General features: G+C 42.3%; 3 protein-coding genes across 5 annotated transcripts; 2 read left to right on the forward strand and 1 right to left on the reverse strand.

Annotated features, from left to right (window-relative positions):
* The first annotated feature begins 151 nt into the window (after positions 1 to 151).
* ucp1 (uncoupling protein 1) lies at positions 152 to 4,486 on the forward strand. 2 transcript variants are annotated; one of them, XM_042104960.1, is made up of 7 exons: positions 152 to 302; positions 781 to 926; positions 1,668 to 1,866; positions 1,986 to 2,183; positions 2,542 to 2,643; positions 3,281 to 3,461; positions 3,703 to 4,486. In XM_042104960.1, exons 2-7 carry the CDS (start codon positions 801 to 803, stop codon positions 3,815 to 3,817), a joined length of 921 nt encoding a protein of 306 aa, XP_041960894.1. In that variant the 5' UTR covers positions 152 to 302; positions 781 to 800; the 3' UTR covers positions 3,818 to 4,486. The 2 variants fall into 2 exon arrangements, with proteins under 2 accessions (XP_041960894.1, XP_041960905.1); XM_042104971.1 differs by having other exon boundaries at positions 199 to 302; positions 789 to 926.
* Positions 4,482 to 11,763, reverse strand: elmod2 (ELMO/CED-12 domain containing 2). Of its 2 annotated transcripts, none has more exons than XM_042104986.1 (9): positions 11,571 to 11,763; positions 10,277 to 10,424; positions 10,139 to 10,167; positions 9,660 to 9,757; positions 9,382 to 9,511; positions 8,837 to 8,970; positions 8,606 to 8,674; positions 8,342 to 8,475; positions 4,482 to 5,623 (listed from the first exon to the last, which is right to left on the reverse strand). In XM_042104986.1, exons 2-9 carry the CDS (start codon positions 10,419 to 10,421, stop codon positions 5,466 to 5,468), a joined length of 897 nt encoding a protein of 298 aa, XP_041960920.1. In that variant the 5' UTR covers positions 10,422 to 10,424; positions 11,571 to 11,763; the 3' UTR covers positions 4,482 to 5,465. The 2 variants fall into 2 exon arrangements, with proteins under 2 accessions (XP_041960920.1, XP_041960928.1); XM_042104994.1 differs by lacking the exon at positions 11,571 to 11,763 and adding an exon at positions 10,599 to 11,522.
* Positions 11,764 to 13,869: 2,106 nt separating this feature from the next.
* On the forward strand, positions 13,870 to 20,828 carry gprin3b (GPRIN family member 3b). Its single transcript, XM_042110569.1, has 2 exons — positions 13,870 to 14,207; positions 17,613 to 20,828. The coding sequence occupies exon 2, from the start codon at positions 17,693 to 17,695 to the stop codon at positions 20,093 to 20,095; it is 2,403 nt and encodes an 800-aa protein (XP_041966503.1). The 5' UTR covers positions 13,870 to 14,207; positions 17,613 to 17,692; the 3' UTR covers positions 20,096 to 20,828.
* The last annotated feature ends 813 nt before the right edge of the window (positions 20,829 to 21,641 follow it).

A 21,641-nucleotide genomic window follows, 5' to 3' on the forward strand; every position in this document is an offset into this window, starting at 1 on the left:
TAGCAGTGGCTTCTACTAACTTGTTTATCTGAGTGTGAGGTTTGGACAGAAGGAGGTGGACATTGCCTCTCAGTCAGTGTATGGACTTTGATTCGCTGCTGATCTCCCCCAGAGAAACGCCTCTCAAACTGGGTGTCATAAAAGATAGAAAAAAAACGTCAGCTGGTAATGATATATAAAGAAAAGAAAAATGTGCATTCTTCCTCTACTATCCAAGCAGGCTTCAAGTGGCTAAATTCCAGTCCTGTGCCATCCCACCGCATTTCCCAAAACAATCTCAGGACTCGCAGTGGATTAATAATGTAAGTACCAATAATGTATTATTTTATGCAATTAATTAAGCAACATTTTAATGAAGGGTCTTTAAGAAACAGGTTTGGATACACAAATGTTCAATTAATTCCATCCTCCACATGGTTTTGCAATCATTTGCAAACATTTATTTCTGCATTGCACCTTGACCAGTCAAGGGTACAGTGAAATCTGGCACAAGAGCACCTGCTGTATAAAGATGAAGAGTTGAAATGAAATAGAGAGATCCTTTGAACATGTTTCACTTTACTCTAGTCCTCTGTGCACCTATCCCCACTCTATTTCCTTCTTCTCCTCTGCAACTACAGATAACAGTAAAATTGTATACCATTTAATTGCACCATATCAGCATCCTACCAAGAACAGTACACAACACAGCAATCTAGTAAGACTAGATTTATTTCCAGATAACAAAGCTTCAGTGCGCTGTGTCATGTCCTTTATTTCATGTGTGTGTGTGTGTGTTAGCGTGTTAGCCGGCTGTCAGAATGGTGGGACTGAAGCCCTCCGACGTGCCCCCTCCTCTTGGTGTGAAGGTTCTGAGCGCTGGCACAGCCGCCTGCATTGCTGACCTGGTGACATTCCCGCTGGACACCGCCAAAGTGCGGCTACAGGTACCTGACCTCCCGCACAACACCTCTCACTCCTAATCAGGACACAGAAGCTCTGATTTAGCCTGCGGATGCCCATTCACTCTCCGTCGCCACCCCACTCTCTTTTTTCCCTCAGTCAAATCTTTCTCCTCTGTTTATTTTCCGTCCTTCTCACCTCTCACCCTGTTTCCTTTCTTCTCCTTTTGTTTATCTCCTTCAGATTTGTTTGTCTTTGGACATTGGCCTAACTCAATGTAGATCAATTTTGTACAACATAGATCAATTCTTTCTGAGGCTTACCACAAAGGTACAGATATTGCAATAGATCTGAGTAGTATCTGAATGGGGTCATCCCTATGTTCCCCGGGTCCTGTGTTCCCCGGGCCCATACAAAGCGGGGAACATAGGACCCGGGGAACATAGGTACGCTTCCATCTGAATAAGGTTTGAAAGACTGCTGCACACATGTAGTAGCCAGATGTAGTATAGTCATCAATCCTTGCCAGATGGAGCACATGACTTGCATCTGGTATTAGGGCCATTTCTCTTATCACCTTGTTGAACTTGTGCCTCAACTGTGCCTATAACCATATGGGTGAATATAATGTTATAGTACTTTTTTCTTATTCCACTACAAAAAATGTTTAGGCATACAGTGTGTTAGAGCTAGCTTGAAATAGCATTGCTGATGTTGTTTGCGTAAGAGGAACTCCACCTCTTGATGTGCTGTGTGGAGTGAAACGTTGCTTCTCTGTCCTCTAGATCCAAGGGGAGAAGGCGGCAGCATCAGGCATCCGCTACAGGGGGGTGTTTGGGACCATCACCACCATGATTCGGACCGAGGGGCCCCGATCGCTCTACAACGGCCTGGTGGCAGGGCTGCAGCGGCAGATGGCCTTCGCCTCCATCAGGATCGGCCTTTACGACAACGTCAAAACCTTCTACACAGGCGGCAAAGACAGTGAGAATTACCCTAATTGCCTCTCTCTCAATTTGTGTCTTCTTTCATCCATCCACACACCATTTTTTTATCTCACTTTTTTGTTTCTCTGTCCCCTCCCGTGACCCCTCCAACACCAGACGCCAATATTGGCATTCGTATCCTGGCTGGTTGCACCACGGGGGCCATGGCCGTGTCCTGTGCCCAGCCCACAGACGTGGTGAAGGTCCGCTTCCAGGCCCAGCAGAACCTGCAGGGTGTGGCCCGACGCTATAATGGCACCATGCAGGCCTACCGCCAAATCTTCCAGCTCGAAGGACTGAGAGGACTGTGGAAAGGTGAGGGAGTGTTTCAGTGTCCTAGAACATGGAACAGAACAACCCGTTGGAGTGTGTGCTTGCAATACTATCAATCAAATGTAAACTGCATCATGACTCAATTCAGTCGATTTACAATCAATGTTTAAACTTGATGCAATAGGTAGATTTAACAAATACCTTGTAGAACTGTATAGTACTTGGTGAAACTTCACATAAATTTGCACTTAAACCTCATATTGAGATGTAAAAGGATTTTGTGTGTTCCATCATCATACAGTCTCTCAGTCTTACTGCTGATTAACAGCCAAATATCTCAAATTTAATATGACCATTATTTTCATATATTGTTCAAACCGAAATCTTTCTTTGATCCAAGGAACGCTACCCAACATCACCAGGAATGCCCTGGTGAACTGCACTGAACTGGTGTCTTACGACCTCATCAAAGAAGCCATTCTCACGCGGCAGCTCCTGTCAGGTAAGTACACAAGAGAGAACACTGCGTTGTCTAGCTTTACCCTCTGAGGCAATCCACATATGACTGGCGCTATCAGATCATAATCATGACATGTCAGACACTTAAAGAGAAGCAGAGAAACAGAGTTTTCAACAGAGTGAAATAGAACCCCTGCGTTGTCTTTTAAGTAGATAACAAAAGGCTTAACAGACACTAAAGTGTGCAGAGCAAGTTTTATCTTTAGGCTTTTTATGACTCTGGCGGAGATAACAATGTAATAGAGTTTGAACTGAAGGCAAAAATACAGTATGCCCTGTCTTCTATTGGACATATGTGATGTAACAGGACTGAGATATAGGTACAGAGAAAATGGCAATCTGGTGAATCATCATCTAATGCATGTCAGCTCTTTGATTGAGGTTGTAGAAGTTACCTTTCACATGGTATATTAGCATTGGCAATTTGGGGTAAAAGTATAAATTAATTAGGATAGCCAGTTCAGGATAAAAGTATCAACTCATAAGACCGTTAAGGGGATTTTTAGTTTACCAAGGAAATGACAGGTTGTCACTTAAAATATATTTAATTTGGCTTTAAACTTTACACATAGACAAACTTGCGTTCAGTGTGTGACCTTCCCTTCCCCTCTTCCTCACAGACAACCTGCCTTGCCACTTTGTGTCTGCTTTTGGAGCTGGCTTCATCACCACAGTGATCGCCTCCCCTGTGGACGTGGTGAAGACGCGCTACATGAACTCTCCCCCTGGCCAGTACAAAAGCGCCATCAACTGTGCCTGGACCATGATGACCAAAGAAGGGCCCACAGCCTTCTACAAAGGGTGGGCATCCAAAGCATACACACACACACACACACATTTATTCAAAATAATTCAAAAGCACAATTTTGAAGCATACAAGGATCTTAAAATCCTTAATGAAAATGAAAACTTACCCACCTCTTAACAATTTCTGCTTATGCATGTGTAGTCCTTCTGCCTGTTCTTGAGAGCTGTACTTAAGTCTTCACCTTCACCTTCCTCTCTACACCAACCTCTTAATGACATATCTCTGTCACCTCAGGTTCGTTCCCTCTTTCCTGAGGCTGGGCTCATGGAACGTTGTGATGTTTGTGTCGTTCGAGCAGCTCAAGAGGCTTATGATGGTCTCCAAGAAGAAACTGGAGGCTACTACGTAGGAAGGAACCTTCAAAAAGTCCACTTCGATCCCACCTCCACTTTCCCCCTACCCCAATTTATAGACTGAGTGAGTTTGCTCTGAGAGGACCATGATCCAATTCACTGAGTTGCTTGTGTTGGAACTGCATGGAATCAAAGAGAAAGACTGCCCCCTTCTGGACACCTACTGTCAGTGTTAATGCTGATGTCTGTTCCCTCATCTTCCCAAATTCTCCCTTTGTTGCCTTGGTATTTACCCAATGCCCTTGCATTTTGAAATTTGCTAATATGTAGCTTGTATGTAAACCGTAAAATGTTTACTTTTGAAATTACGGTGAACATATTTTTTATACATATTATTGATAATGACACTAATTTATACAAAATGTTTAATTTCTCTAACCAATGGTGCTGTCAGTGCTAAAGGAAATGTCCTCAGCATACGCACAAGAGGGCGATGAAGAGTTCGCACCCTGGTCACTAGGACACTTGTATTTATTTGTAAAGACCCTTGAGGAGGTCTAGAGATACACTAATATCCTCTAAGAGAACATGCTGCCTGACCTGCCGAATGCACAAATACCACCTCACACATACTGATGTACGGCTCAAAGCCAAATGGAGCCAGCTACACATTCATAAAAAGGAAACTTCTATTTATTAAAAGTAACATGCCACATAATATCTTACATTTGTTGTATTTCTTTTATTTAACCACACACACATACACACACACTTCCTCTGTTAGAAACATCAGACACTTTGTCTGGAATTAAATTTATTTACCATGAAGCACATTATTGACAGTATAAACAACTTGAGCAGGACTGTAAAAAAATTACAAATTAGTGTTATTTTTCAAATCATGAACACTTTAGATATAAATTAAACATAGCTGTTACATCATAATCAAACAGTTAACTTACTATGCTCACAAAATCAGTCAGGCACAAACCGTGCCATCTGTACTCAAATGTTCGAAGCGGTGCCATGATCACTTTTGTTTGATTTATTTATACTTATTTCATCGACTCAAAGGATGAAACGACTATAGAAGTGTGCTTGTTGAAATGTAAGGACCTGATGAGAATGTTAGTACCGATGGAAGAACGCATTAAAACATGCAAAATAACATTTAATTGCCTGTCACAACAGCACAATTGAGTCAGGATAAAACACATGGTTGTCATATTTTTGTACAGGTTTGATCTCCTTCTCTGGACATAAATACTAGATTTCCTGAGATGATGTACTTTTACAAACAGTCAAGGAGGCAGCACTGAATAAATATGTGAAAACACCTCACACAAGCATTAAGCCCAATCTTAAAGTCTAGCTAGTCTCAACAACTATCCTAGGAGAAAAATAACTTTTTAAAAATAGGCAAGTGTGCGAGCTGACGTCTCTTAGACTCCTTCACAACAAAGAGATTTAACCTACAACTACAAACGTCAAGCCTTTCAAATAAAGAACTGGAATGTTCATTAGGAACATGTTGGAAGGAATTCCCATAGAGCATCGCTAGGATGCTGTAAACAAAAAATAAAATTATGCTGTTGTGTGTAGCTAAAAAGGGGAATATTTGTTCTCTTTAGTTCTTGGGGGACATTCTATCTGGGCACAAAGAAGTAGTAAGTATTGGAGGCGATTCACTGTTTTGTGCAGAGTTCAGTTTTTAGAATCCCCTTTCAAGATTAGAGTCACATCAGGGTCCAGGAGGAGTTTCTTGACCTTCTCGTGAAATTTCTCTCGATACAAGTTAAACTCCATGATGCTCTCGGGCTCCTCCAGAATCCAGAACTTGTTGAACTCGTACGCCAAGTAACCTGGCAAGAGACAAAGGACATTTTAGTCTTTCACATACAGTAACTTATACAAGCCTAATGCAAAAACTGAGGCTTTAAATGAGTCAGCAAGTTCACTGTGTATGCTTGCTGTGGTACTTTGCTGTAAAGGTTCAGCCCGCAATTTTGTTTCAGTTTCACGAAAGGTTGTTGACACTTGTGTTCAACAGCCCATCAAATTACACCCTTCCTGTCCGGGGTTCTAAATTAACTTTTTTTTTTTTAAGTATATTTTTAGGGCTTTTTTGCCTTTATTTGGACAGGACAGTGAAGAGTGAAGAGTTTTGCCTTCATGATTTCATTTGATAAGTTTCTTATATTAAAAAGAGATATCAATTATCATCAATAATGACAAGCCAGCTGGAACCTGCGACTCGTTTTCTCTCCCTCTCGTGTGTGCTCAGACGCATATTCTCAATTAAATGGAGTAGCATACGTATAAGTGGATCTTAATGGAAAGGACCCGAAAAGTATCGTCTTTATGTAACATGCTGTTGGTGCATGTTGACATTGTAAACTTTCTCTAACAAGAGTGAAAAACAGTTTGCAGTAAAACTACTATTTATTGGCTAAATGTTGGTACCTCCTCTGTCTCTTGGTGCCCTATGCATAGTGTGTGATGTGTGTGGTTGTAGCAGCAGCACTGATCAGGCAGCTTTTTTAAACTGAAACTTTTCGCTTAAAAGCTCCTCATGTTCCTCTCCATCTTCAGCTAACTCAGTGGTCCCCAAACTACAGCCCGCGGGCCGAATACGGCCCGCCAACTCACTTTGGGTGGCCCCCCAAAACATGTCCGTGGTATATAGCATCTGGCCCGCACGGGAGTACGACATCGTCAAACTATAACCTCCGTAATTTCCCCATTCATTCTCTATGGCGAGTCTACAGTACACATGTAATACTCTTTTTGTCCACTGGTGGTTGTTTTGGCGCTGTTTCACGTTTGCCATCGAAAACAGAATGAAATGTAGGCCTACCTGCAAACAATGCAAGAGGCCTATGCTGACTGCATCAGTGCTCAGAGTATTCTAAAAGTTTATCAATTATTTGTTAATAACTAACTTCTATTCAAGTCATATTTCTGGGACTTTCTGGGATAATTATTTATATTTTTTATTCACACGTTCAAATGTTCATACAGAGTTCAAAGTTCTCATCAGGTGAGTGAAAGTTAGAATGGTGGTCATTTCAGATGTGTTTGCCAGCACTTCATAAATCTCTCATAGTTTGATAACTTTAAATAAATTATTTGTAGGATATTGCTTGTTCACAACTTGAGCTATGTATGCAAAGAAACAGAGTCTTTTTATTAGTATTATTTCATTTGAGCTACATTTTACACTAATATGGCATGGTGGCAACATAAAACACAGCTAGCAATGGTATTAAATTGCAGTGATGATTAAATGTAATGGAATATTCGACTAAGGTAGACTGCTGTTGTTCACAGCACTAAGCTATTTATGGTTGATATACTCCGAGTCTCTGGCCCTCTCTTAGAGCCAGGCATAGTGAGCTGGCCCTCGGAAGAAAAAGTTTGGGGACCACTGAGCTAACTCCATAGACAATAAAATAAACGATCTTGTGGTTACATGACATCAGCCCCCCACAAAGGAAATAGGTAGGCTAAACACAATGCGTTAATTGCATTAATATTTTGTAACACGTTATGTATTTCAAAATGAATCGCTGCGATTAACGTATTCATTTTGACAGCCCTACTTTTTACTTTACTTTAAAGGTGCCATGTGTAAGAATTGAGGTAAAAATATCCAAAAAATGAGCTACACGCATCAAAAGAATGAGAAGAAATAAGGGCGATGATGTCATTAAAAAAATGACAAGGTATAGTGCTGCAGAGAGATCAACCTAAATTAGCATGCTAAATTACTAGCCACAGCCCGACAGGTGTCATAATACCAGTTTCGGCCATGGGAGGCGGTATGCGGGCAACATAACCGCCAGCCAAACTGCAATACACGTGTCTCGGTTGTTACTCTAGGGTAGACCAACTCACTTTCTGGAGCTATACTGCCCCATCTTTTATGGAATGTGGAGTATGAATTGATTTTTTGGCGGACATTACACATGGCACCTTTACTAGCTAACTCCCTCCTCTTTGTCTTTGCTCCCTGCTCTGGCCCTGTTCATTCTTCTTCTTCTTCCTTGTGTTTTTTCAAGCAGACGCACCGTTTGTTTCTATGGTCTCTCGCGCTGGTTTCACTGCAAACTCCGCGCAGCCAATGGGCGTATGAAACGTCATCACGCAGCATTACGGCACAGTGTTCATGGGAAATGTAGGAAGTACTACCAGTGGGATAAATGACTGAGAACAGAGCCTTATGTATCATGCATGTAATGCTTCATGCATCACCGGCCAAACTGGCTAGTAAGTTTTTATTAACACCCGCCAAAATGAATTTTAACCCGCATTTGGCGGGTTGGCGGGTGTTCATTTAGAACCCTGCTCCTGTTCCCACTCCTGAAGCACAATGCTGATTGGCTGGATATGCTTATAGCTTTGCCAGAGCCACGTTGTTAACCATTTACAGCTTGGACAAATTCATATATATTTGGTCATTCATTCATACACACACACACACACACAAACGGCTAATCCTTTCCTAATAAGACATCTTACATGTGCACTGCAGGCTGCTTGTCTATAAAACTGAAGTAGTCGGTTGTCTGTTTACTCACAGTAGAGCAGGTGAAAGTGCTTCATCTGGGCCCGGTCTTCGACGCTGTTATAGAAGTGAAGTTTGAGCGCACCACTCTTCAGCAGGCTGTAGGCCATCTCTGTCAAGTTGATCCCCACTATAGCGTACGAGTACCTGTTCGGCAAGAAAAGAACAGAACAAATGACAAGGCTCTCCATCAGCACAGATATCAATGCCTCACACTGAGGAGCCAATGGTTCAGGACTGAAAACAAAGCACATGGCTTGAGAAAAGTGATACTTACCCCAATTTGGGATGGTTGGCATGTGAGAGGACTTGCCGTGCTGCTTCAGTGTAGTTCTCACTGAAAAACCTGAAATTGATAACAGACAAGACACTTCAGTGAAAGCGGTCACAACACACACTTGGATATAAAATTCAAAGAGTGGACAGATTGAACAATCTCACAAAAAAGGACTTAAGTGTGTTCATGCACACTCAAACGCAGAAGTGAAATCTAGCAGTCCATGCTTACACAAGATTTGTCAGGCCTAGCATTCCCATTCCGCGGAAGTCCGTCTTGGGATCATCACCTTGGAAACCAATGTCCCCCCACTGCTTAGTGATTCTGGACTCCAGTTTTGTGGAAGGCATCAGGAGATCCCAGAGCTGGACAGAGACAGATGTACAGTCACATGCTCACTTACTCAACAGCCCCACAGCCATACTTTCAACATCGCAAGCCTACATCCCCCTCACAAAACTACAATGTTCACTTCATCACTAAAAGACCTGAAACGAAAAGGGCACCATGCAACTGAATTTGGGTTTTTATCACAAGAGGACACTTCCACATAGTGCTAATGAATGCCTAGCGTCAACCAGCTATCCAGATGACTGTGGCATCTCCAGACCACTGTAACACATTTTTATTGTGTATCACTCTGAAATACATAAAAGCTACCATCTACCAACTACCATCACTTACTATTAAATCTATCATATAAATATTTGACTCTCCTCAAGACTGGAGAGGTGATGTGTTGATGATATAGTCGTCATGTTAAAATTCAGCATTACCTTTAAAAGCATTTTCTCATGCTCTTCCTTTTCACAGTCAAATACTTCTTTCCTTAGCTGTTCCACAGATCGATAAAGATTATTGTACCCACTTATTTGGCACAAAAGTGAGTTCAGATTCTTCTTAAACCTTTAAAAGACATATATGAAGCCACAGTTCAATGACCAGGTTAAATGACACTGAAATAGGTTATCATCTCCTATTTTCTTGTTGTAAATAGAGTATTTTATGAAGATTAGCATGATGGCAGTAATCCAAAGAAATAAAATTAACATACGTGGGATCTTTCTGCTCTTTGATGTTTTTTTCCTTCATTATTTTCTCCACATAGTCTTCCACAGTGTCTTCTTCTGCATTCACTGATGCCTTCAATACCTAGCAAACAGCACAGAAGAACTAAATCGAAGCTTACACTCAAATTACATTGGCACAGAGAGAACCATTCACTTCCACAATGGACTGAATATTGTTCCACAATGAACTGAGACTCTGAAATCTCCTAAGATCTACTAAGATCAATATTCCTTAAGCCACTGAAGTAGCCCTTCACCACAATACAAAGGTCATCTTCCAAAATGATTGTGAAATGACTGACTACATAAACACATCATCTGGTTAAAAACCGATAAAAATGGCCCAGAAAGCTAACAACACATACATAATGATCAAAGCACTGACCCAGCAGTCTGCTACAAACTTCATTTGGACTTTGTGTACTCTAAATTCACACTGATGAACAGTGGTGCTATTCCTTACCTTGCTCTTTGAAGACTCCAGGGAATACTCTACAGGCATAAGGGAACAAGGGAAGTTGAAATTGTAAGATTCACCAAGAAATACAGATGGAGGGGAGAGAGAATGGTGGGAAACACATTGTGGCGATAGTGTCCTCACCTGCCCTTGCAGTCCTTTTTGCTCCTGGCTTGTAGCCCATACATATCCTCTGGAGCTCACACTTCCCAGTAAGTTGCCGTAGAACCCACTTCAACAAAAATCGCAGGAAGGATGTGTATAAGTACTGAAAGATACACCCCAACATTGTCTAATGGATATAAAAATACATACAAAGACACAAACAAAACCATAAATGTTACAATTAAATCACTTGTTGCGCTGCTTTTACAACAATAACAAACTTACACAATTAGGACACATTTGGAACATTTCGATCTCGTTCATGGTTTTCAAAGTGCCCTCACTTTACCCTACAATTCACATCCAGATATGGCTACTGCGAGGTCTTGCAGTGGTATTACAGCTCACAAGTTGATGGGAGCAGCCTCTTCAATCACAGTGTTTATCGACATAACTGAAAAAGGGCCAACCACGATACTGCAAACATGTCGATACTACGTTAATCTTTCATGTTAATGAACAAGTGTGTCAACTAACATTAGACAGCTATGATACCAATGCCAAGTGACCATTATGTTACAAGTAAAATACAATAGAGCCACAACATAAATGTAATAAAGCATGCATCGTACCCTAAGCTAGCTTTCAAATAAACTTTGCTGGTCAATGATAACAACGGAATGAATAAATGAATGGATGAATGAATGAATACCAATACCTTGTTTTGTTGACTTCTATTAACCTGCTAACACTAGCTAATATTAGATGATAACATTGGTTCACATGCTAGCGATAGCAAGACTTGATTATAAGAAGTTATTAAATGATATATCTTTGCAGCAATAAAATAAATAGGCATATGTAGCTGAGTGGTAGCTATATGACACGTTGTTTTGGTTTTTTTTTTTCTAAATTAATTTATGAAGAGTTTTACTGCCCAACTAGCGAGTTTATATTTACGACCAGCTGTTTCAACAAGACAGCTCATTTCAATTCAGCGCTTCAAAAATGCTGGTATTTTAACTAGCCAACGTTAACCTTTACAATAACGTTACACGTCAGCAGTCGGGCTAATGTTATGTTACCCAAAATGTTGCGTCTTTTAATAGACAAGGAAAGAAACGGTTAAAATAAAATAAACGTTTTATAAACATAAACTGGCAGAAACACGAAATAGCATAGAGAAGAAGAGCTTGGCTTGCTAACTAGCTTGGCTCACTACGTTTACGTAGATATTACCTGCTGCTGTGATAGCCTAATGTTAGCTGGCTAGCATAGCAATAATGTAGCAACAACAGGTTGTCAAAAGCTGGTTTTCCCCCCAGCAACTTACAGGAGTAGGCGCTCCTAGAAGATTACCCTCTTAAAAATCGATCGGTAAGAGTACACAATTCTAATAGACAATCTCTTAATTATCACTGAAATCACAAATTGCAGTGCACTCTTGAAAGTAGAATGAAGTGATGCAGAATACACCGTTCAATCGTGGACGTGCAACAGAGCTCACGGAAACCAAAGTGGCCTAAATGACATGCGCAAAAAATGCTAGCACTACCCCTAGATGAGCAGCTACATAGTTCAAAAATCCCATTGCCCATCGAAAGAGAGCGCAGTTGCGTTAGAAATAGGTTGAAAAAGCCAGGCATTAGCAGGCCCGTTTGCAGATAGGCTACTCATAAAATTATACCGGACATGTGTGAAATACAAAGCTACACCGGCCGAAACTTGAATAAATTACTGTAAAGGGTGTGTAGACTTAGTTTGTTGAAGAGTGACAATGCCTCGTCAAAATTGGAAAACCCGCAATATAGGCCTAATAAGCATTTTTAACAACTAGCTTCTAGTTGGCTACGCAATGTAGAATCTTCCAACCAGGAGCTTCACTAGACACTACTGGTGTACTTGCCCCGCGGTATTGAACTGCTGTGCCCAGTAAATAATTTGTTTTTTAACTAGATGTTGTTGTCTCTTTGGTAGCAGATTGTTATTATTATCATTAGATTGGACTGTGTCCCAGTAGAGTTTTGGGTATAGTGAGCTGCTTCCAACAGACTGAACTGTCTCCTACCTTCAGCACAGATAGGTTCAGATCACTCACCTTCAGGACAAGCCATGTCAAGCTTTGTGCACACCCATCAGACTTTTATGGTATTTAAATTTGATTTTTTTTTTTTATCAAAACACTCTTTTAATTACTTATTGCTTATGTGGTATGTTATATGTCACCACACTCAATGTGGTGTGATGTGTACTATGTAGGCCTATGTGTGTGGTAGGCCTATGTTGTATGTGTATGCTGTGTGGGCACTGTATATGATGTCAGGTGAACTGGATATGCACTGATGCTTTTCACACGTCAAGTTCCTAACACAAAATAAAGTTCTTTGGATTGAATTGTATATGCATGCATTTGCATTGCAAAATCAAAATGTCCCCCAGCCCCAGATCCTCCAGAAAATATTGTGGCCCACCTGACAGATAAAGTTGGTGCCGGGCCTGACTGCAAAACTATTCCATTATCCCCAAGGCTAGAGGTCGCTAGGCTACAGTGCCCTCCGCAATTATTGGCAGGTAAAGTTGAGTAAAAAGAAGTATAACAAAAATCTACTTTTGGCAATTATGGTATCAGAATGAAAACAGTGAGGAAACATTTAGTCTTGAAAGAGAGCAAATTTATTCTGAGAAACAAAGCAAAACAAGTTTTTTTTTATTTTTTATAAAAAGACAAGTGACACAATTATTGGGTCTCCCTTTGCCAATAAACAGCTTGCAATCTTCTCCTATGACATCACTTAAAGTTGGAGAATACAAAGCAATGGATTTGAGACTATTCTTCTGTACAAAATCTCTCCAGATCGTCCAGATTCCTGGGTCCTCACTTGTGCATTCTCCTTGACTCACCCCACTGTTTCTATGGAGTTTAGATCAGGGGACTGAGATGGCAATGGGAGAAGCTTGATTTTGTGTTCAGTAAACCATTTTTGTTTTGATGTGTTTTGGTTCATTGACCTGCTAAATGATCCAATCAAGACACACTTTAAGTGTCTTGGCAGGTTGCTCAGGGTTTTCTTGAGTTCATGATACCTTATAATAAGCTTCCCAGGGCCTTAAGAATATAACAGGTCTACAACAACCTATCACAGACCTCCACCATAATTTTCATAGGGAATATAGGGAATAGGAAATAGACCACGATTCCAGAATTCCATAATTTAGTAAATTATTTGACAATTAAATGACAGGAAAGGCTTTTAGCTGACATACCCCAAATATGTTTTCTGTAACTCTCCATCAGTGATTATTATTGATTTTTTTTGCCTATCTTACATCCTCCTCACTGTGCATGGGGGCAAGATAAATGGTTCTTTGTCCAAGCAAGTTTGTTACATTTCCAGTTGATGAACATTTTATTATTGTTTTAACTGTAAATATGGACATTTTCAACATACATTTTTTTATTAAAATAAATATGGTCCCCATATATTTTATGTAAAACTTCCACGCCAGTACTCTGCTCTATGTGGTACAGGATGGATAGCAAATGGCAATGCAGTGCTTGGACCCGAGAGACCGAGTGAGCGCAGAGGTGAGAGAGCGATTTCCAGCACGCTATTGCTTTTTCGAGGCGAAGACTGAGTTTGATATGATCACATTGGACATGACTAACTGAGAATCCCACAGGCTATATTCGACTCGACCCAATCATGGAAAGATACCTGGATGTAAAGTCTCACAGAGTACCGTCAGGGAAAAAAAATAACGGTTTGACCTAATTATTAGGCTATATCTCCCTTCTGATAAGGCACAAATTCTGGTTTGCTCTGAAGGCGTGGTTTTGTATCCCTGACGTTAGCCTGAATTTCTTTCATTGATATTCAGTCGAGTGCCCTGGTGGGGAGATGTGCGCGTAAATAGCGCAGTAGACTAATCAAAACGAAAATGATATGAGACGGAGACAAATACGCACCAGGTAAGCTATTTTATGTCTTAACGCTGACAACTCGAATGCATCTTAAATGTGGGTTATGTGTGGAATTCGTCCGCAAGGTCAAATACGGTGCCTTAGATGACAGGTCCTGGAATTCAAACGTGAAGTAAGATGCGTTGAGCTGTGCAATACATGGGTCTAAGTTATGGATTTTGTATAATTTGTTTTAGGAGTCTCAATATCACTATGCTGCATTGTGTGTTTTCAGCCTATTTAGGCACATAAATAGATTTATGTGATTACAAAAACTATTAGGCTATTGTAATGTATACGCTAGAGTAATTTAGCAAAGTAACCTTCGAATTCACGTTAGGCTACACTCATTTCGATTTGCCTTGCCATTTAGTTTTCCATAAGTGGAATATTAAATGATTTAATCATATTGTTAGATTCCTTATTATCTGTGGAGTTTAGTCGTTTACAAATGTAGTTCTATATCTATTTGGTGCAATTCCTGTGCTTATATTGCATAGGTCATTTTCCTTTCACCATTAATAGTAATTACATCCTGAATGACGTCTATTGAAGAGACGCGCAAAAATGATCAATTAATCACCATACCAATTGGTAATAATGGTTCGCCTAGGATGTGTATTTTATTTCAATCAATAAAGGAACTGATGAGGCTGTTATGACTGTGGGCTCCATTGCACCAATTGGCTGGCACGAGGGGTCAGACACTCCTTCTGATAGACATAGTTGTTGTGATAATGACCCTCGATATTAGTCTACTTCTACATGCAAAACACATACCACGCAAATATTTTCAACAATGACCTACTTGAATTGTTAGAATTGCCATTGGCCATGTAGGAATTGAGGTCCACTGTAGTTTAAAACTATATAGCTAATATATCACGAAAATCTACATGCACTGAATGAATATAGTCAGAGTATTTACATTTGATATTTTAGGCTATATTGTGAGCTGATTATATCCAAAGCAATGTATGAGTAAGGGAGATTTACAGCCCAGCAACTTAGGCTATAAGGTACAGAGCGTATTCTTCATATGCTGCATGGTATCTATAGGTTCTGTGCTCAGCACCTACTGTGTGTCTCCCTATAGACATGAGCTTACTCAACAGCCAAGGTCATAAGTGTGTACAGATCTCCAGACCTGCTCGCCGTCAAATCACCTCTCTCTTTAAACAGAATGAATGAACTGATATTTTAGCTGCAGCATGCTGGTTTTAGTCACTGGGTGGCCCACACAGATAATGTTTGGGTTATCCCAGACACTCAGCCTCTTCCTATGATCTTCTCTCTGACTGTAGTGAGAAGCTCTCTCTCTGAAGTTGGATGGAGGGATGTTGTGTGCACTTGCTTACAGTAGCAGGTATACTGATTCATGTGGATGATTCATAAGTGTATTGATGACTTCCCTGAGGGGAGGATTCAGATGGTGTGCAGTCAACCATCCACTTCACGCAGTTGGCCCTTTCCTGTAAGATCACAAACGTTCTCATTAGTGGTAGACAAAAGCGAGACGATTGGTGTATGCGCTCGGAGGAAAATGCGTTAAATGAAAATGTGCTTATGTTAGTGTGAACAGTATGTGGGAGACTTCTCTTTCCCTCCCATATTGTTCTGAGAGTGTGATGGATGATTAGAGGTAAAGCTGAGTAGGCCTATACATGGATTGTGTATGTGTGTGTGTGTATGTGTCAATGAATATGTGCATGTGCATGTGTGTGAGAGTTCGGTACACTATATGTCAGCTGAAATGAACTGGGTACATACAACAGGATGTGAGTCAGATCATTTTCTCAGACATGGGACGCCCAGTGACTTCAAAGACTTCAGCATGTTGTATTGTCAATGCTGCTAGCTGTTAGAACCACCATAAAAACAGATGTGGCAATACAAGGTCTTAAGTTACAATCCCTTTCACCAAGAAGCTATGATTTCCTTTCTTAGAGAAATCTTGACAAATGATGTGATAAAAAGGCTGCCTTTTTGCATCAGTTTTGCTATGACCAAATATATAACACAAGCCTGTATAACATTTATACATGTAACCTGTTTACAGCCCAAATGCTTTCAAACCTTAAAAAGTAACTCTCCGATAAAGTCCTCCAAATCATAGTAGTAGTCTGATTTGAATATCGGAGGATAATGATACACAAATTTTTGTGTAAGTAACTTAAACTGAAGAGAGGGAGGGAGGGGAGAGAGAGAGAGTGAGAGAGCTGTACATACTTACGTGCAAACCCTTGCAGAGATCGATGATTGTTGAAACAATGTCAATGTCTCTTTCAACAGCTCTTCATGAGTAGAGAAAAAAGGAAATTCCTGCTATCCACTTCAAAACACTGTATATGAGGTTAAGGTTAAGGTTTATGTTTTAATATAAATACATTTTGTTCTACAATGTTAATATTAGGTCTGCCATTTATTTCAGACAGTGTAGAATCCTTGAGTGTAATATACAATTGATAACTGCAGATGTGCTGTTATTTTATTTTCCTAATGATTGCTATGACTAGCAGGGTTGCTGGGGAAACTGCTCTTAAATCAGGAAGTAACCCTTGCTCATCAGTGTTAAAATAGCTGTGCTTGTGGCAATGGTGATTTGAACTGTGCCTGTTTCAGGGATACGAGAGGGGGGAAACAATAGCAAGCAAACAGCAGATCAATAAACCCATACAGAAGGAATATGATACTGAATGTAATTCTGTTGAATGGAAGAGTGATAGCTTATTATAGGTAGAAGAAGAGCAATGATGATTTCACCTCTGCTATCACCACAGGAGTGTGTGTAGTGTGTGTATGTATGTGTGTGAAACAGAGAGAGAGAGAGAGAGAGAGAGAGAGAGAGAGAGAGAGAGAGAGAGAGAGAGAGAGTTATGCCCTGCCTCTTCAGTTTGTTGTAATTTCTGTTTTCTATTCTTTGAGTTGGAGTCATTTTGGAGCCGCCTCTTCATTTTTCACTCTCATTCACCTGTCTGGTCATGACCATTCGAGTTGAGTTTGACAAATGACCTTAAGTGTGCCTGTGACTGTTCTTCCTTGTAGCTGCATTTCTTCATCTGTCCTTTCTCATCATGTTTAAGTCTAAATGGCTGAGTTTGTAGCAGAATTGAAATACCAACCCTGTCCTACATTTATTGTGATGTTACATACGAAACATTTCAGATGTGGTTGAAGTGGAAAAGTCAACAGTTTAGCTTCTGAAAAGGAAGACATTATACTGCATCTGTCTGACTATACTGCAGATTCAAGAGTTATCAAATACTGCATAATTTCCAAATAATGGGGAACATGATATGTTAAATTATTGCATTACATAATATGCACATATTTTGTATTTATTATAAATGATTTAAAAAAAAAAAATCCCCTCCACAAGATCAAAGCTAAAACTGTTATCTCTTTTCTTTGTAGGAACCATTGGGCTCATTGGTGAAACACCTCCACTTTGGATATTTTTCTATCTGTGATTAACTTTAAAAAGATTTTCAAAAATGGACACAATCCCTACCCCCAAAAGGACTGTCACTGTCCAAATGGTCCCTCAGCTTGCCCCAGTGGACGCTTTAGGAAATAAAGAGTCCAACGCTAACTGGGACCCACAGCTTAATCTCAACTTATCACACGCCTGCCCCATTCCAACCCTGGAGCCCAAAGCCCTTCAGGCTACAGAGCTGCTGAAGACCCCCAACATAGCGACCGCTCCACACACCCAAACCTCGAACGAGGCAACCAGTGCAAGGCCTGCCAGTCCCACCCTGTCCACCAACGGTGTGCACGGGAAGCCCGACGGGCTGACTAGGGACGGGAAGCAAACGGGCACTGGCACGAGAGAGCTCTGCAGTCCGGAGGGCTGCATGGATAGCAACGCCAACATAAGAGTCCCGGCAGCCTCCCCGCTCTCCTCTCCTGCTCCCTCCTCGTTAGCTCCCGCCATCACGGCCGATTGCGGCAGCCCTGGCCTGTCATCTGCAGTCACATCGCTTACATCATCAAAGGGTGACAAGCAGACAAACGACTGCCAAGACAAAGCGTTGACTCCCAGGGAGGGGGAAGGAGAGCGCACCGCAGCCCGAGAACAGAACCACAGATCCTCCACCTCCGGAGGGTCGCCCAACACAGCGGCCAAAGAGGCAGTTCCGCATCAGAAACCAGCACTGACAGGTGAACTTGAGAACACTTCGGCCAGTGAGACCAAACATCCCCGACATGACAAGACAGACAATACAGTCTCTAGCACAAAGCCCCCTCTGTTACAGTTTCTGCCCTCGAAGGATTGTAGTGGTGTTACAGTGTCATCAGTGCCAACTACTACTACCACTAACAGCAACACTGGACACTCAACTCCACCCCTGCCAGACCCTAAGATGAAGGCCCCGGAGACCATGCAGACGCCCAACAGCCCCCGAACCCAAACGGGCCCAGCACAGGCTGATGAACTACAACCAAACCACAGAAAAGAGACGGCAGGCTCTACCAATGCTGCAACAGCTGACAAGACTGCAGATGCGACTCTGAAAACAGAGAGCAGTCCGGTGGTGACACAGGTGGATTCAATGCCGCAGGAGAGCTCCCACAAGCCCTGTGTTGCCCACTCGCCTGGTCTATCAGCTGAGAATACAACCACTCCTCACAACCCACCGAGTCAGACACAGAGTCACGCAGAGGTGACTGACGAGGCCCCTCAGACGCAGGGAGACGCATCTGATGAACAGAGGCCCAGCCACTGCAAACTGTACTGTGAGGCCTCCACGATGACCACCACCCCAGACGCCAACCCTGCCCTGGCCAAGCAGCGGCAGGATGCGGAGGTGCAGGCGGTGGCTAATGTCCGCAACCAGTCGGTGTCCACCAGTCCCAGCCTCTTCCCTCAGGCCCACCCCAAGATGGCCACGAGCCCCCAGGCAGAGGAGGCTGAGAGCCTGACCATGGTGTACCAAGTGGAAGACACGGGCAAACACACACTGCTCTCCACTCAAACTCACACGGCCTCTGCCACGGCGCCCGCTCCGATCTCCTCCACCCAAGCTCCACAGTCAGGGGCGATCCACGCAGAGGCTGCCCAGCAGCAGGAAGCCAGACTAGAGGCCAAACACAAGGAGCCAGGGCCCTCTGCATGCAATGCCCAGAAGGCACTCCCGCCCCTCCAGCCTGTTTATCAGATCAGCATAGAGCCGTGTGGCCAGAGCTCCCCTCAGGCCGGCTGCCGTCCTCCCGGCCACACAACAGAGGCGGCCACCACCACAGCAGCACCGAGCAAGGGCCTCGCTGACCAGAAGGGCCTGGGCAAGGAGAAAGCAGCCTCCGCACATTGTGCCACGGCTACGGTGGAGTCAGTGCCAGTGCAGTCTGCCAAGCCTCCCGCTGACAAACCACAGTCGGAGTCACTACAGCCGTCCACAAGTGCAGCCAAGACAGAGGGCAAGCGATCTACTGCTGCTGGTGTAGCCGTTACTGCATCTCTGTCAAGCTCCACTGCCAAGGAGAAACGGAAAAGTGGCGCGGCCGTCGCCACTGGCACGACCACCACCGCAAAGACCCCAGCTGAGCCGAAACTGGAGCCGGACCGGGAGGCCGAAGATGAGGACGACGCCAAGCTGAAGAAATCGATCCATGATGTGTTGTGGGACGACCAGGGCATGACGTGGGAGGTGTACGGCGCCTCGGTGGACCCCGAGTCCCTGGGCTTCGCCATCCAGAGCCACCTGCAGTGCAAGATCAAGGAGCACGAGAAAAAGATCATCACTCAGACCAGCATCCGCAAGTCCATCTCGGCCGAGCCCCCCGCCGGCAAGAAGGGCAAGCGGAGAAAGACCAACGTCTTCAGGTCCATGTTTCAGAACATGCGACGGCCCAACTGCTGCGTGCGTCCTCCCCCATCCTCCGTGCTGGACTGAGGTGGACGAGGAGGCTGTCTGGGTCACCACAGACAGCTGTGATAACCGTGGACACCTTGACCAATCACAATCGATTGTTCCACCTGTGACTGCCTCAACTGAACGCATGATGAGGTTTTCTCCTCCTTACTTTCTGTGAGATCAGTTTAGTTCAGGGCCACCATTACAAAGGCAGAGACAGGGAAAAAGTGAAGAGTTTATCACATGAGAAGAACAACCAGTTATCAAATCAATTGATATAAATCTTATTTTTAGATATAGATGAGATGTTATAAGTATTTAGAATGAAAATGGCAATAATAAGTCATATTAATAACAATAATAACTAAAATGCATGTGTATTAGTTCTAATGACAGACTTAGTCCCTAATACTGGAAGGGGTCAATAATATGCATTGCACTGATCTAAAGGCATAAATGTGTTGCTGTTTGCATATCCTTTTTACAAAACACCTTGACCTCCTTGACTTGGTGGAGTTGGTGCATTTGGTATCTGTTTGTTTAATGTACCTGAGGGTGTATTGAGCTCTCTTGTTTATAACAGATTGATAAGTTGGTTTAGATTTTTTTTAAACTTAACACATTTCTTTTGGATGATTTATTACATTGTCTTGATAAGGAAACTTTAGCCTGTTGTGCTTGTTGCTATATTTGTTGTAAACTGGGCTTGTGTGCATTTAGGTGCTGTTCAATTGTCTCTGCTACTGGTTTTATATTAAAATGTTAAACTAAATGCAGAAAGCACCATTGCTTCCTTCTCACATAACATAATGGCCGTTTAGCTAAGCTCATGTCATGATTCTGAGCAGTAGAGCAGCAGATGAGCAGCTCTGCTCAGAATGCAGAATGTTTCATCAGAATGCTCAGATTCTGAGCAGACATTGTTCACTATATTAACAAAGTTCTGCTTATAAAAGTGTATATGCTGAACTTTGTCTAAGAGCAAAATAGACATTTAATTTTACTTCAAATGTTTTTGTCTGACCCAGTTGCTTAAGGTAGGACCTCTCTGCTGAGGTTGTCACTTCTGATGCTCAGCTGTGGAGCTGATTTCCGTCGACTTGGTGGTTATTCGGAAGATGTGTCAGTTCCTGTGTGTGTCACTCAGTGGGCACAAAAACACTATCAATTGCCAGTGCTGTTTTTGTAGATCATGACTGAGTGTGTTAGTGAGCGTATAGGTGTATAATTGTAAGTCTCTTTAGATCACTATTTGGTTTTGTGTGTGTGTGTGTGTGTGTGTGTGTGTGTGTGTGTGTGTGTGTGTGTGTGTGTGTGTGTGTGTGTGTTTGTGTGTGTGTGTGTGTCATAGTGATAAGTTTAGTTAACTAAGCATGGCACACAGAGTTCATGCTAAAATCACTGCTGGTGGGTCTCCATCTCTAATCTTATTTGTTAGGTGTTGACCTTAGAATAGGTGTATTGGATTTGGCTCTTTCTTTCTCTCTCTCTCTTTCTTTCTCTCTCTCTCATTTTCTTTCTCAACTCTCTTCCTCTGTCTCTCTGCCCCTCCCCAACCTTCATTTCACCACAATTCCACCTCTCT

This window comes from Alosa sapidissima, chromosome 1 (assembly GCF_018492685.1).
Source record: "Alosa sapidissima isolate fAloSap1 chromosome 1, fAloSap1.pri, whole genome shotgun sequence".
In the NCBI taxonomy this organism is placed as follows: domain Eukaryota; kingdom Metazoa; phylum Chordata; class Actinopteri; order Clupeiformes; family Clupeidae; genus Alosa; species Alosa sapidissima.